At 37.5% G+C, this 15,159-nt stretch overlaps 1 protein-coding gene across 3 annotated transcripts in view; it reads left to right on the top strand.

The window, feature by feature from the left end:
- Positions 1-3,915: 3,915 nt before the first annotated feature.
- LOC134665146 (probable chitinase 10) overlaps positions 3,916-15,159 on the top strand; it is a 36,071-nt gene continuing 24,827 nt past the window's right edge. For 2 of the 3 annotated variants that reach the window (XM_063521992.1, XM_063521990.1), the window contains exons 1-16: positions 3,916-4,086; positions 4,172-4,222; positions 8,836-8,981; positions 9,596-9,698; positions 10,309-10,411; positions 10,571-10,777; positions 11,245-11,445; positions 12,028-12,136; positions 12,395-12,575; positions 12,818-13,003; positions 13,208-13,327; positions 13,451-13,574; positions 13,658-13,835; positions 14,297-14,396; positions 14,481-14,562; positions 14,728-14,823. In XM_063521992.1, coding sequence (XP_063378062.1) covers positions 4,199-4,222; positions 8,836-8,981; positions 9,596-9,698; positions 10,309-10,411; positions 10,571-10,777; positions 11,245-11,445; positions 12,028-12,136; positions 12,395-12,575; positions 12,818-13,003; positions 13,208-13,327; positions 13,451-13,574; positions 13,658-13,835; positions 14,297-14,396; positions 14,481-14,562; positions 14,728-14,823 — 1,960 coding nt within the window. In that variant the 5' untranslated portion in view covers positions 3,916-4,086; positions 4,172-4,198. The remainder of the gene's footprint in view (positions 4,087-4,171; positions 4,223-8,835; positions 8,982-9,595; positions 9,699-10,308; positions 10,412-10,570; positions 10,778-11,244; positions 11,446-12,027; positions 12,137-12,394; positions 12,576-12,817; positions 13,004-13,207; positions 13,328-13,450; positions 13,575-13,657; positions 13,836-14,296; positions 14,397-14,480; positions 14,563-14,727; positions 14,824-15,159) is intronic. The other variant, XM_063521991.1, reaches the window with a different exon arrangement.

The following is a 15,159-nucleotide window of genomic DNA, read 5'->3' as shown; positions in this document are numbered from 1 at the left end:
TTGAAGGACGCTGCTGCCCGTCCACCGGTGGTCTTAAATACTTAAAGTCTTAAATACCTATTAATAGGTATCAAATCAAAGTACCTATAACTCATGTTTAAGTTCCGCGAATCCTAAAATGAATAAGCTCCTTTAACAATGGCAGTAGGTATTGTATTTGTATCACTTAAATGTCATTTCAAAATAAATAAGTCCGGGCATTCACCTCGAACCCCCCCGAATAACATATGTACCTACCGCATACTGATTTTAAACCTAAATAACTGGTATTAAGTTTAGTACCAAAAATTACCTAATATAATTTTAAATAGCTACCTACTCGTAACTTTTAAATAGCTGCCTAATCTCTGAGTCAGAAGATGGTAACTATGGCAGTTTTTGGAAATTATTTAAATTCAAATTTTATTTATTAGACGTGGTTTACGAATTGTAGGTGTCGTGGGTCGTGGATGGGCCATATAAATATGTAGTAGATTGTTAAACAAGGGATGAAAGGCACTCTTTTCTGCCGAGGTAGTTTGGCACTCGAACACAGTAAGAGCGCAAATAGTCCGAGGCTGAAATGCCTTTCACCTGAATTAAACACGCTACTTTTCATTTCGAACACGAGGAAAGTATGTGCGTGTGTTTTTTTTTTAAATTATAAATATAAAATTACAACGACTAAATATAAAATTTTATAGCGTTTTTGAGGGTCCTTTCAATTAACAATTGCAAGATACTACTTATAAGCTTTTGCCTATGCAAGACAAAAGTATCGTTATTTATGGAATGGGGAGTCAAATATCAGAATGGAAATTTTATAACAAATCCATTTATACCCAAACTTCAATTGCTTATCTTAAAAAAAAATCGAACTGGGAACCTAAAATGTTCTAGTGCAGAAACGTATCATTTTCTGCACACCTTTTAGAACAACAATGACTCTCTTTCAGAGCATGAGAAATTAAATAGTTATTTACGATACAAGTGCGGAAAAGAGGAAATTCGAAACGAGTGGCGATAAATTAAAACACGACCGATAATACAGTAAATTTATACATTTAGCGTTTGCGTCAAATCCGTGAGTTCTGATTTTTTGCAGACTTATTTATGATGTTGGTCCAATGAATAATCCAAGTTGGTGACCTCGAGCGCCGAACGCAACTTTGTCAAAAATCGAAAAACCTGCGAAATGTTTAGTTTTGGGCGATTCTAACCCTAAAGGACTAGTTTTTGATAGTACCTTTTTTAGACGTTTTTAAAGTAAAGGGAAAGGGTCGGATCCCCAGGTCCAATCTAAGCTATATTTCTTCCTGCTCTTAGCAACTAGGGCAAGTTATATATGATTTTCATATAATTTAGGGCTTCTTTATTCTATAAAGTATCACTTCAAAGCAGGCATTCATACATTTTTTCGTAAAAATATGAAGCGGATAGAGTGACGATTTCCATAGAAATGTAATTATGGCCAAAGTCAAAATTTAAAAATCTTTAAAAAACACTTAACTTGGCGTTTTAAAAGTATAAATACGAGTATAATGTTTTCATCCCTAAATTATATGAAAATGATGAAAATATAACGTGCCCTAGCTCCTAAGAGTGGGAACAAATATAGCAAAGATTGGACCTGCATGGGTATCAGACCTTTCTCCTCCTTTTTTGGGGAGTAGGCACGCCACGGTACGATCTCGTAGCTACTGGGCCAAATCAGAGGGGCTACCGCAAAAACCGAAATTCGCAAATTGCGGGGATCTTTCTCTTTTACTCCAATGAAGGCGTAATAAAAGTGACAGAGAAAAATGCCCGCAATTTGCGAACTTCGATGTTCGCGGTTATAGGCCAGCTTTGTTTGACGTTAGGAACAATCGTGCCAAGCGGCATCGCCTGGGTCAAAAGTGCATACTCCCTGCACTCAGCTTACGAGCTCAATTTCAAATAAACCTAAATTTTGAAAGCCTTTATCTCGGAAACTATTCAATCTACAGAAACAGTTCTAATCTCGTATCAAGTAGCAAATTTAGCCTTCTTTTAAAACGTCTAGAAAGGTACCATCAAAAACTAGTCCTTTAGGGTTAGAATCGCCCAAAACTAAACAAAAACCGAAATTCTCGCAGGTTTTCCAATTTATGACAGTTGCGTTCGGCGCACGAGGTCACAAACTTGGATTATTAATTGGGCCAACATCATAAACAAGTCTGCAAAAAATCAGAACTACCGGATTTGACGCAGAAGAGCCACGTTACAAAATTCTACAATCCCACTGTCAGGAATCAGGAAGCGTTTTAAATCGACACGAGTTGCGAATTACCTATTCGCACGTGTATCGTACAACGTTTTACAGTACATATGGCCCTTTAAACATTTGACATACGCACGAAAAGTGCTATTTTACGCACTAGTGCGAGAAAATAGGACCATATGCACTGTAAAAAATTTTTTTCCTATCCTATAGGTACTACGTACGTACCTACGGCCCGGGAACAGGTTAGACAATCATAAAAGTCAACTATACCAGAGTAATCAATTACGATAGAGTCAATTATAAAAAAGCCGTAATGCCCGTAATCCAAAAATGGAAACCGTAAGCACCTAAGAGTATGTTATAAAAAATTAATAAAATTCTTGCTATAATTAGATTATAATAATAAAAAAAATCAAAGGGGTCTATGGTAAATACATACCTATGTACCTGAAATTATGTAAAAATATTTTCCATAGTTTCAATATCCAGAGAGGAAAATGGAGATTACTTTTGCATGGAAAAGCGGTCGTCCCCTTTCCTCTTAAGGTACTTAAATTATGTATGATCTCCGTCTGCCGGTCTATCTGATCTGCCTACCACAGTGACGTACCTCAATAACTACATAATTTATAATTGTTAGGTAAAGGTTGTAGGTAAATACTAAATTAATGTTTACGTATTTATCACTACTGTGAATGAAAAAAGGTTTTATTAAGTAAGTACAGAATCCGATACCAACTTGGTCTTGTGTTACCACCTTTTATATTTGAAACGCTTACTTTGATATACAAGCTAGTTATAATGATAACGTAATATCCAGAATTAGATACTCACCTACTTCACCAGTTATATTAAGAAGACCAGGGTGCCTAGCCAACGTGCCAATCGTTTATGCTCCGTAGCGAACGAAACGCAACTGTCTCTGCCGCACTGGAAGAGTGATAGAGAGAGATGACAACGCTGCGCTACGGAGCGTAAACGATTAGCATGCTGGCTAGGCACCCAGTTAATTCTGACTCCGTTTTCAGTGAGCAAAGACGACAAAAAGTTAATAATTAGATACAATTACATACTTAATATCACCAGAACTTGCGAAGCCTAAGTTTTCGTATAGGTACAACTTCAGTAAAACCGTAGTTCAAAGGAAAGCTCGAGTGCTCTCCTGTACGACTGTTGGTTGCACTTGTAACGTTTATAGTGTCATAGGTCACTCTTCTCTTAGAGCCACTGCAGTTTACCTTCCGTAAGATAATTTGTTTTAATGCAATCATGCCTTCATAAGATGATTCATATGACTTGTGAAAAAAAAAATCTCTACAGTCGCCCAATCGGAACATGAAATTCCTGCTCAATTTGATTATAGGTTTATTTTTAAGTCTTGAGAGCATTTTGTGTCCCATTGGTGACCAAAGGCCTCCCCGCACTGATTATAAGGTACCCTTATTTAATCTTAGGTAGTGAGATGCTCTTCAAGTACAGTAATCTCACAACTCCCTGATCATTTTAGTACTTTGTCGCAGTAAAATTCTCCGGTTCTTGTATCTGAAATACCTACCTATAACACAATACTACTGCCAAATAATCCAGCGACTTTTGGGGCCGACTGTACCTTTGTCATATCACAACCAACGAATCCCATACCCAGATATAAGATTACAATTTCATAATTTTCCAAAAATAAACATGCAGAGGATCGTCCAAATTACTTATGTATAGCGAGTGTGGGTGTGAGATGTAAAGCGCGATGACACCGAGTATTTAACACTAAGAGACGCCCGCGCCGCCCGCTCAGTCGCACGCCGCCCGCGACGCAAACGCAGGCTCTCGCGGAAACTTATCTATCATCTAAAACCTAATTCTAGGTAAATAAAAAACTAATCAATATAGCACAAAACCTAATATATAGCTACTTGAACCACTGGTTAATTTTCCAACATTCACTTTCAGAGCTGCTGATGAAATAAGCTCCACGGTATGGGGTGGAACACGGTGCTTTGGGTAAGTGTTTATTTTTTATTACATAAGGAATATTAGGATGCTTCGAGACATTAATAATTTTGAGACGATACAGTAAATGGCTTTCTAATCGCCGCGCGCTGATGACTTCGATAAACGATGTTATCAATACCGCAAACGAATAGGTAAATTCCTTCTTAATATTATTGATAAGTTGTATGATCAATTAAGAGTAATAAAACACGTTCCTGTTAAATCCTGTCGTCATTCAATTATTTATGCAAAAATTGGTACAATTAAGAACTTATATTTACGATTTTATTTTAATTAAAATCGAAAGTCGGTACTAACACAAGACGGCCAAAATTTCCCTTCAATCAAATGCATCGGTATTTACTTTGGCTCATTACATATGCGCGACGTACGTCGTTTGTAAAGTGGTACCGATTCCACTGATATTGTAGGGCAGTAGGACTTGCGTGACTACTCCATAAATATACCTACACAAGTACACATTATGCCAGGACTGGGAACACATATGAGAACAGGACCGTATATTTACCTTTTATTGCGTGCGGTCGTTATCACTTCATCTTTCATTAATATAATTAAAAATTGAGGAGCAATAATCGATATCTATTAAAATACGGTAAACCGCAACTATTTTATATTAATTATGAAGTAAAAATTGTACATAAGCAAGTTTTTTTACTTTTATTACTGGCTGTTGGCTGTATAGGTACTTTTCAAATTATATCTATCAAGTACTTCTTGAGACCCTTCTAATGAGCCTAAACTCGATGTGTTTGAGATTTTCCAAGAAGAAGGTAGCCAAAGGAACTCCTTTGACCACCTTCCGACTGCATTATTCAATTCAGATGAGCTCATTAGCATATTATTGCATCGTCATCAGAATAACGATTTAACGAAAGTACTTAAAATCTCAACTGAACGAGAGGTAAAAATCTTAAAATAAGTCGCCTTTACAGAAAGGCGGGAAGGAGGGGGGGGGGAGAACCCCCCCCTCCAAGTTTTCCCCGCGGAAATGCTTCGTTTCTAATGACAGTGCCTTGGTGTATTGGGTTATTTGCAGATGGTCTAGAACGCAAAATGACTAGTGTAATATTTTGCCTATATCACTTTTAGTCTACATCGCGAACGGTCCAGAACGCAAAATGCCTACAACATCATTTTCGTCGTTTTATCTTTACGTTAGCGATGTCGACGGAGCCCCGCTGTCGCGGCATATTTGCGGCAGCTAAAATTGCTTTAAATCAATTAAAACAACCCAAAACAACCCCTCACAGCGTCAGTTATCCTCAAATAAGGCGACTTATTTTAAGATCCAACCCGAACGGTATATCAGGAAATAGTTTAAAAAAATTAGAAGTTACAAAAATAAATACGCATTGAAGCTAAATAAAAATGTATAATAAATACTTGCAGCATAATGTTCGTGGAACATATTATCGTGATTAGTTGATTAGGATAAAATTTTTAGCTACCACCACAAATAATAACTGAATATTTTGAAATTAAACAATAATAGAACAGAAAGATGCATTACTGTTTACAACTTTATTGACTGCAAAATATGACAACATATATTAATTGTCATAACACTGGTCATAGATACATAACTTACCCAAATTATCCAAATAAACGTTTACATAACTACCATTCCTAAGTCCAAAATAGCTGTTTGAAGTATTTGAATCGAATTAAAACCATGTAGTCTCACCAAGGCGATAAGAAAGGATATATTATGTTAGAATGCTCAGTAATAATGGTCAGGGTATGCCAAGCACGCACAGGTGCTGGCACCGACATCCCTCGACCTTCCTTCCGTGTCGTCCTTTCTGTACTTGACAATATTCTTGAGGTCATTTCTGTCACTTCACGTCAAATGCATGTTTATAACAAGTACATAATAAATTAATAATTAATAAATATGGTGCATATGCTCAATATTTACATGAAAATCTAATAATAGGTAGGTATAAACCCTAAAAGAACACTTACTACTAGTGATCTTAGGTATTTTTTTGCTTTCATCGCAATAAAATGCGCATTTTCGTTCGAGAAAGAGATACATTTTTAACACCCAAAATTATGGCCACTTTATGTCGCCCAAAACGAGTTTATATGAAGGTTTAAAAATAAAAGGTGGAATCCTAATCGATGGTGGTGTGTGAAGCGAATACCTACCTTGGACTGGTTCGGGAGAAATGACGATGACCTCTGGTCCAGAGCTGGCAGCTTGTGCGCGCTACCTGCCTCTGCGGTGTATGCAAATGCTGTTGTTTTCCGACCGAGACGTGTCAATGTCCTCAAAGCTCGTTCACCGGTGATTTATTAGATCACTGTTCACATCAAACATTTCGAGAAATTAGGTAGAGAGGGCCTTTAACTCGCTCAATGTATTCATTAAAAAGCGCATAATTAGCTTGAATGATAATGCTATATCAGACTGATGTTTTAGGAAATATTAAGTCATAAATTAGGATATAGAAACATATTTTATCTTGGACCTGTTCGTATTTGTCATGTTATGTAAATCGTTCGCTTAGATGAAGTGCGATACTTGACTGATCGGTCAGCGACCGCGGCGCCCACGATGTGCGCACTCATGTCATGTATATGCACCGTTGACATCTCCAAACAATTAAACAATAGCTTTTTTTTATTTTTTTTTCGAGGAGTAGAAAGTAAACTATAATTTTATCACTTTCTTTTCAACACCTTTATAAATAAACATACCTATATAGCAGGGATACTTGTCCCCAATGTAGGTACTTATAGGTAGATACAATTAATATTTTAAGATCGTGCGTTGCGTGCGTGACATTTAAAACTTTTAGATAAATACGTTTCAAGCTTATCTGCTTTTCATTTTTAGGATTTATGTACTTGATGCACTTCATTTAAAAGTAAAGCAAAAAGGCAAAGGGGCATATAAGTAGGTCCATGCGCTAAAAGTTTTTAGAGTATAGATCTTTATATCAAAAAAAAAAAATATTTGTTTTCATTAGAACTCTTTATAGCCAAATATTTGATATGTTGATTTGAATATAGTATACAGGTACCTAACCCGAAAATAAAACTCCGAACTCTTATAAATATAAAGAAGTCGAAAAAGTCAAACGAAGAGGCATAGGTGATTTTCTATAATGGCATCCAGAAAGTAAATTGGGAACTACGTTTTTAGGGTTCCGTACCCAAAGGGACCCTATTACTAAGACTTCGCTGTCCGTCCGTCTGTCACCAGGCTGTAACTCACGAACCGTGATAGCTAGACAGTTGAAATTTTCACAGTTGATGTATTTCTGTTGCCGCTATAACAACAAATACTAAAAACAGAATAAAATAAAGATTTAAATGGGGCTCCCATACAACAAACGTGATTTTTGACCAAAGTTAAGCAACGTCGGGAGTGGTCAGTAGGTACTTGGATGGGTGACCGTTTTTGTTTGTTTTTTTTTGCATTATGGTACGGAACTCTTCGTGCGCGAGTCCGACTCGCACTTGCCCGGTTTTATAAAAAAGGCGGTTGCGCGCTGTCCTCAACTTTCGTCTTAAATAATGAACCCGCATCTTGTGCAGTTGTTTGTAAATTGGCATTTACATAAATCAATTCCAAAAAATTCCAATTCCAACGTTGAACTATTGCTAGTCTTAAAAAATATACACCTATAGTATTACCCTCACATATTCAGAAACCTATTTCCGACTACAGAACTTACAGAAAGCGTCTTATCAAACCCTGTCTTCACACATTTTTTGCTCGCATTGTATAGGTAAGGTATAGTGTAACTAACGCGGTACCTAACGGTCGGTATTCGCAAATCTTCTATGAATCGAATTGTCGAAGTAATTGATACCTATCTCCTTTGTTGACTAATGTATTAAGTTTTTTTATGGGGTCAACAGCCTACGGCGTTTGTTCGACAAACTGATTATTTATTCAGAACATGCTGTGTTAATCGGCGTGAATAAGAACTTGCTAAACGGGTATCTTATTTATGTAATATATGTAGAATAATAAGAAAAACAATAACAGCAAACTTCTCCAAACCAAACGGCATCTAGGTACCTCTACGTATTGGATCTGTATCCCCACGCACGCCTATTAAAAGACCATGATGTATATACCCGTGAGTTTATAAAACAATAATAGAGCTTAATATAGGTTAAAAAGCATTGGTTATATTTACGGTGGGAGATCACAGACGAGGTGGATAGATGATATTGTCTCAATATCTGGGCCTAATTGGACCCAAGATGCAAAAGATAGGATATTCTGGAAAAGATTGGAGGAGGCCTATACCCAAAAGGGGTCCTTAAATTAGAAATAAAAATAAAAATCAAAAGTACTATTATATATTTAAGGAATAAAAGGCTTAATAAATAAATAAATATTTTACGGAATTATCGCCTGGCTACACTTAACGATTACATGCTATACCGCATGATTGTATGCTATTACTGTCTCAACACTACTTATTAAGCAGAATCTTTCGCTAAAGACCTGCACGAAAATATCAAAATGTTCATTTATTGTGTTACTCGTACAACATAGGTAGATTAGGTAGATTATAATTTCCTTTGCAGATAATTTACCTTACCACATATAATCAACAAGCTGTTTGTTTCAGAGCGCACTGTGGTTGTTATGTACACACACAGTCGCGTCCCCGCGATCCGACAGCTTATCCTTCGTGAGAAGTGCCGTGGAGACGGTGCCTGAACATGACCCAATACCCGCGCCTATACGAGCGTCAGTTGAAAGCATTCCTCTGAGGTAAAACACTTAAGTATAATTAATGTTAGGATAGCTTAAAACTGAATAAATGTACGGCTGCGCCTTTAAAAAGAAATCCGACAGCTAAATTAACAAAAAAGTTCTATATAATCACCGAACTTGCTCACAAATTTTCACGTGGATCGATTGAGAATTGCGATATGTAGAGGAGAACATCTGGACCCCTATTCGACAAGCGACGTTTGACGTTTCGTGTTGATCTCCCGTTGATGTGAGAAAAATCATAAGTTCTCGAATACGTACAATGTCAAAATTTGACATTAATAATCCACAGTTAGGGTGACAAGCAAACCAAACCGAACTCCCTTAGTTTAGAGTGGAGTTTTGGCTGTACCAAATGATATTATCCACCGTTGATGGAATCAACACTCAGTATGCAATAAAATCAACTGTCGATTTGACGTGGATGCGAAATCTGACAGTTGTACATGTCGAATTTGGTCCCTGGACATGCAGTCCGAAATACGAAAATGTCCATACGAAAGCTTTTTGCCCAAGCTGAAACGGAGACCTTCGCTAACGCTCGGTCAATAAGAACATCGCAAAATATTGTAAGTACAATGTAAAATCTAAACGATTTTTTCCATTTGCAGAAGTCTTCGAGATGAAGGGGATGAAAGACTGCCATTGCGTGATGCAGTAGAAAAGAGACCCATTGCTGTACTAAGCGACGAATCCTTGCGCGTAAATGTAGAGGTACCATTTAAGAAACTACCACAAACCATCAGAATATTAATATTATTAACATAATTTACATAATTATAACAATAATAATGTGTTGCCTAGAGAGACTCTCGCTGGGTGGTTGGATCAAGGGTCAGATGCAGAAGGCGGTAATTTTGGACACGGCGCGTAAAGTACGTCGTTTCCTCACTCTGCGGCCCTGACCAGCGGCTACTTGGGCCCTGCCCCGCTGCTGGCGGGACCCTAGGTTAGGTTTTTTATAATGTGTTTATATATTTTTTGTAATGTTTTGTAAGTGTTTTTATATTTTACTTTTATACTCACATTGTAAAATCCTAACCTAAGACCCTAATTGAATAAAGGATAATGTGTTGTAATAGTAATGTGGTGTTGACCTGTAAAATACTTCTATTACTTATCAATAAAAGTTTCATTCATTGATTGATTGACATATGTTACCACCAAAGTAAATTGGTGGTAACTACATGGTAACTACTGGATTTTTTTTTTCAAAAGTGAAAAGATCACAGTATAATTCCCAACTGTTAATAACTTGATGGTAACCATTTTTTTTCTATGGCATTCCATGAAGGTATATGAAACGTGTTTCCGTGTCTTGCAGGACGTTGAAGATATTCCAGCAGGAGATGCGGACAACTTCAGACAATATTATGGCGCGGCAAATTACTTGAACAAGTTCCAGCTAGGAAATGCTAATCTACAAGGTTTGGGATATAGTTCATTACGTCTTTCTGTAATAATTTGTTATACCTATATCCTATAATATCAACGACATATTCTTTAAAAACATTCTACTGTAGCGCAAAGGCATCAGCCATATTTTTTGTCGGAGGTTTTATAATTATTTTGTGTTATATTTTCAGAAATGCAGCAGACGCCAACTGGTCCAGCAACAAAGAGACTGATAGTGTGCTACATGGAGTCATGGGCGGCATACCGGGTGCCTCCGCTCGCGTTCACTGCCAGCCTGGTACCTCGCACTTGCACGCACCTCCATTATGCCTTCGCTGTAATGCATCCACACACTTATGCTTTGATGCCAGCAAATGAAGATTATGACCTGATCAAGGGTAAGACGTCTATAATAACTGTACATTGAGTTAATAGTATAACAATAGGTACTGCCTGACCCACATAAAATTTTCAGATTCCTAATAGTATAGGTACCTACCATGACCAATTGACTCGATCTAATAATGAACCTAATATATCTATAATGATAACTTTTAGCGACTTTAATTTATGCTTAGAATAGATTTTAAAAGTGATAAAATTTACTGTCTTGGGTGAGACTTGAAGTCACGACACTGAATCGCTAGCCCTTCTGAGCTACCAAGACCTCACCCAAGGACAGCATAATATTTCTACCATATGGGCCTTTAGGGAGGCTCCCTAGCTACATCTAGGTACCATAAGTCATATTGGAGATTCAGCAGTACTAAATGCACCACCCACACCAAATTAATTTTGTATCAAACAGTTTCTCCTTGAGACAAAATTAACTTTCATTTAATTATTAACGTTTTTTAAATTTCAGGCGGATACCGAATTGCGACAGGTTTAAAGCGAAGAAAAACAGGCCTTAAAGTGATGTTAAGTGTCGGAGGCGACGGAACCGATCGGCTGTTCAGCGAAATGGTGCAAGAGTCCAATAGACGAAGCAACTTCATAGACAGCGCAGTCAGCTTCTTGAGGGAACATGACTTCGACGGCCTCGATCTTCATTGGGTTTATCCAGGTAAGAATCCTTATGTATTTATAAAGTATTTTCCTGTCAGAACCACTGAGGCATTAATATTACATACCTACTAGCGACTAGCGACCCACCTTAGATTCTAACGGGTTAACAAATTATACACCTAAACTTTCCTCAAGAATCACTCTATTGATAGGTGGAAACCGCATGAAAATCAGTTCAGTAGTTTAGTAGTTTATCGCGAACATACCAACAAACAAACAGACAGACGCGGCGGTGACAAGGAGTACTGATTAAGAATTATGCGTGTTTTTAATTTTATGTCGCTAAATTAACCAATAAATAATTAAGCACCCCTCTGTCTCCTTCACCAGCTACTGGTACCTAACATCTCAATTACCCGATTATCACTACCCAATTTCATAATAAAATTTACTTATAACGTGCTCTAAAAAGTAGCATTCTATTGCTACAAATTGAGATTGACAGTTGCCACGGCAAATTGATTGCCGGAGTGTCTTTAACACTGATTTGAACAGAGCGCGGCGCACTCATTCTTTCTTCCGTGATTTGAACGTTAACATAATAATATATTTAGATCATTTGAGTGATTTTCTTTTGTAGGTGAACGAGACGAGGAAGAAAAAGACATGTTTACATCCCTTCTGTACGAACTGCGAGAGAAAATGTCGCCATACGGACTTCTACTTTCTACGGTCTTACCTCCATTCAGGTAATTATTCAAGACACTGACAAGGTATAATGAATGTAAGTTTTAGTAGAGTCATTATTAAAATAAGTCATAAATTACTTAATTGAAAATGTTTCATAGGTACAATCTAATAAAAAAGAGGCAGGTAACAAAGCTTGTTTCTTTTGGTCCACATACCTACATGTTTAAAATGTCAGGATTAGGTACAGCTCTTATGACAAAGCCAGAATTATGGCGTCTTCATCAGATACCTAATACCTATACCTATGCTTTTCCAAGGTATCAGATCGAAGACGGATACGACCTAGCTGCCGTCAGCGGCGCGACCGACTACGTGACTCTGCAGGCGTGGGACATGACGCACGGGAAACGGGACGAGCCTCCAGCGAAGGCTGTCCAGCATAGCGCCCTGCACCGCGACCCCGGCGCTGCGTCTAGGGACCAGCGATACGATAACATTGTATGTACCAACATTGTACAATGTAGGTTTTCTTTTTTTTTATTTGCCGCCATTATTTAGAGACTACAGTGACTTCTTTGAATGTATGTATTTGATGAATTGTTACAGCAGTCGTTTAGCTGTTTACTTATTACGAGTGAGAAGAATCGGGGTGGCTTAATAAGTCTTGCGGGATGTTGATCTCCTTCCCAGAAAAATGTTTTTGCTCCCTTTAAAATAATCTACTTTTATCTGTCCTATAGGAATTCATGGTTAAATACATCCTTCGTCATGGCATGGCTCCCGAGAAGCTAGTACTCGGTGTGCCTTTGTTCGGCCGGAGCTACACTCTGGCGAGCTCCACGCTGCCTTCGCCCGGCGCCCCAATCAGTGGTTGGGGCCAAGAGGGGCCTTACACGCAAACTAAAGGACTACTGGCTTACTTTGAGGTGAGAGACGTTGTGTATTTGTCATTTCTCATTAGATGATACTGCGTTATAGCATTCATAGCATGGAGAGAAGCTATTTGTTCACTAAGTGACATAACTTGCAATGGCAGAGCCAAGTTCCTAATTCACCAACGTGACAAGTGTATAGTGCCTACTGTAACGAACCAGAGGAATCCTCACACTGTGGTTTATTAATGATTTCAGATATGCATAGCTGAACGCGAAGGTAAAGGAGTAACCGGGACCGACGAAGCCGGTAACGCTTACGCCGTTTTTGATGACCAGTGGGTTACATATGATTCACAAACAACTATTGCGGAAAAGGTCAGTAACTAACCAAAACTTATTTAAATTATATTGTTTGTGTTAGTTTTCTAGTTTATTGAATGTATATTACTATTGTATTATTACTTAAGTACCTAATTATTAATTTTTTAACATTTACAGATGAGATTCATCATGAATTTGGGCTTGGCTGGAGCAGCGGCGTGGGCTATAGATATGGATGACTTCCGTGGACTGTGCGGCTCGCCCTTCCCCTTACTAAGCACAATTTCTACAATGTTAAGCAGTAACTATCGTCGAATAATAATTAAATTTTATAAAACTCTTGATGATTAGACAATTTTATAATGTCGATTTATTATTTAACAGATGAACCCGTCCAAAGTGATCAGTCTTCCTTGAAGATTGGTTCCTGTGAGTCGATGATGCCTTACTTGGCGTCGGATGATGATTCTTGCGCCCATTTCCACTTCTGCACCGGCGGTATTAACTTCAGGATGGTTTGCGAAGATGAACGTCTTTATGATCCTTCCACGGGCTTCTGCGGGTAATTTATTTAATCACATCTTCTTTTTTTCGCTTTAGGTACTAATCTTGCGACTGATTAAACGCAAGTTTGGTTGAGACACGTCAGTTATATTTCTAGAATAGAAAGTTAGTTGCCTTAACTTCCCTTAAATGTCCAGCATCTGAAGCATTTCCAGCTCCGTCCAGCTCTTTTAACTCGCCTGACGTAGTTGCTGGTTGTTTGGCTGTTTTATAGATTTTGGCTGGTCCATTTTCTATGGGAGGGTACTTATTTAAATATTTCTTTCGTAATTTCGGGGTTGGACCCATAGTAAAATTTGCTCAGTATAATCCCAAAACCTTCATGGAAACGGGAATGCAGTTATTTTTTAGCTGCCCTGTATGTAGCTTGTTTTCAAAACAATTATAAAATAGAATCTTCAGCGCGTTTGGCTCCATGTATACTTTTTAAAAGTTAAGTATAGGTACTTGCTGTTGCAGACACCAGGATGTTACCAAGTGTCTACCGGGTCAAAGCCTGAGGATTAGCGTGGAGGAAGCAGCACGATTATTACCTCATGCATATGATAATGATTTCGAGGTAAATATTACATTCAATACAAGTACAATTTCGTATCCGGACACGAAGAACATTATTGATTCATGGGTTAATAATTTGTTGCAGTGGAGTGACCAAGTAAATCATGACATGATGATGAACAGAGAACCAGTTCAATTTATTTCAATGGCTGAAAATTTCAAAAAGAGTAAGTTCTAATCATAAAATAATAAGTTTTACTTTGTATTTTTATCCCTAGGTTTTATTTTTTCTACCATTAATTCTGCTATTCTTCTTTCTTATATCAGTCTTCTTTAATTACTTATTTCCTCTTCTATGGCACTTTGCTTCCGATGTCTACTAATTTCTTAAGAAAAAGCACACCAGAAGAAAAATTTTGGCAATCACTCAAGAAAGCGAAATCAGGATGAAGACATTTTTGCTATCAATTCCAGAGTACCAAGAGAAGGTATGTAATGAATAGTAATTCCGTCCTTTCGTCGTGTGAGTATTAATTAACTACGTAGATTTCAATCTTTATAAATATTTTCCTATTTATCATCTCCACAGTGTTTGGTATTACCTATTTACCTACTAAAAATATTTTAGTTGGTGCCTATTATAATTGTCCCCCTAAAGTTTAGCGCTATATACAGGATGGAAAGATAAGTCGGGCCCTGGAGGGAAACTACCTTAAATCCTTAAGCTGACTCATTTTACTTAAAGGAGACATTCCTTTATTTTTAAAAAGAAACAAAACTGCATTCAAAGTATTTTTCTTTTTTTCTTCAATTTGGCTTGTCTA

This window comes from Cydia fagiglandana, chromosome 6 (assembly GCF_963556715.1).
Source record: "Cydia fagiglandana chromosome 6, ilCydFagi1.1, whole genome shotgun sequence".
In the NCBI taxonomy this organism is placed as follows: Eukaryota; Metazoa; Arthropoda; class Insecta; order Lepidoptera; family Tortricidae; genus Cydia; species Cydia fagiglandana.
This window is presented reverse-complemented; position numbering and strand designations above follow the sequence as displayed.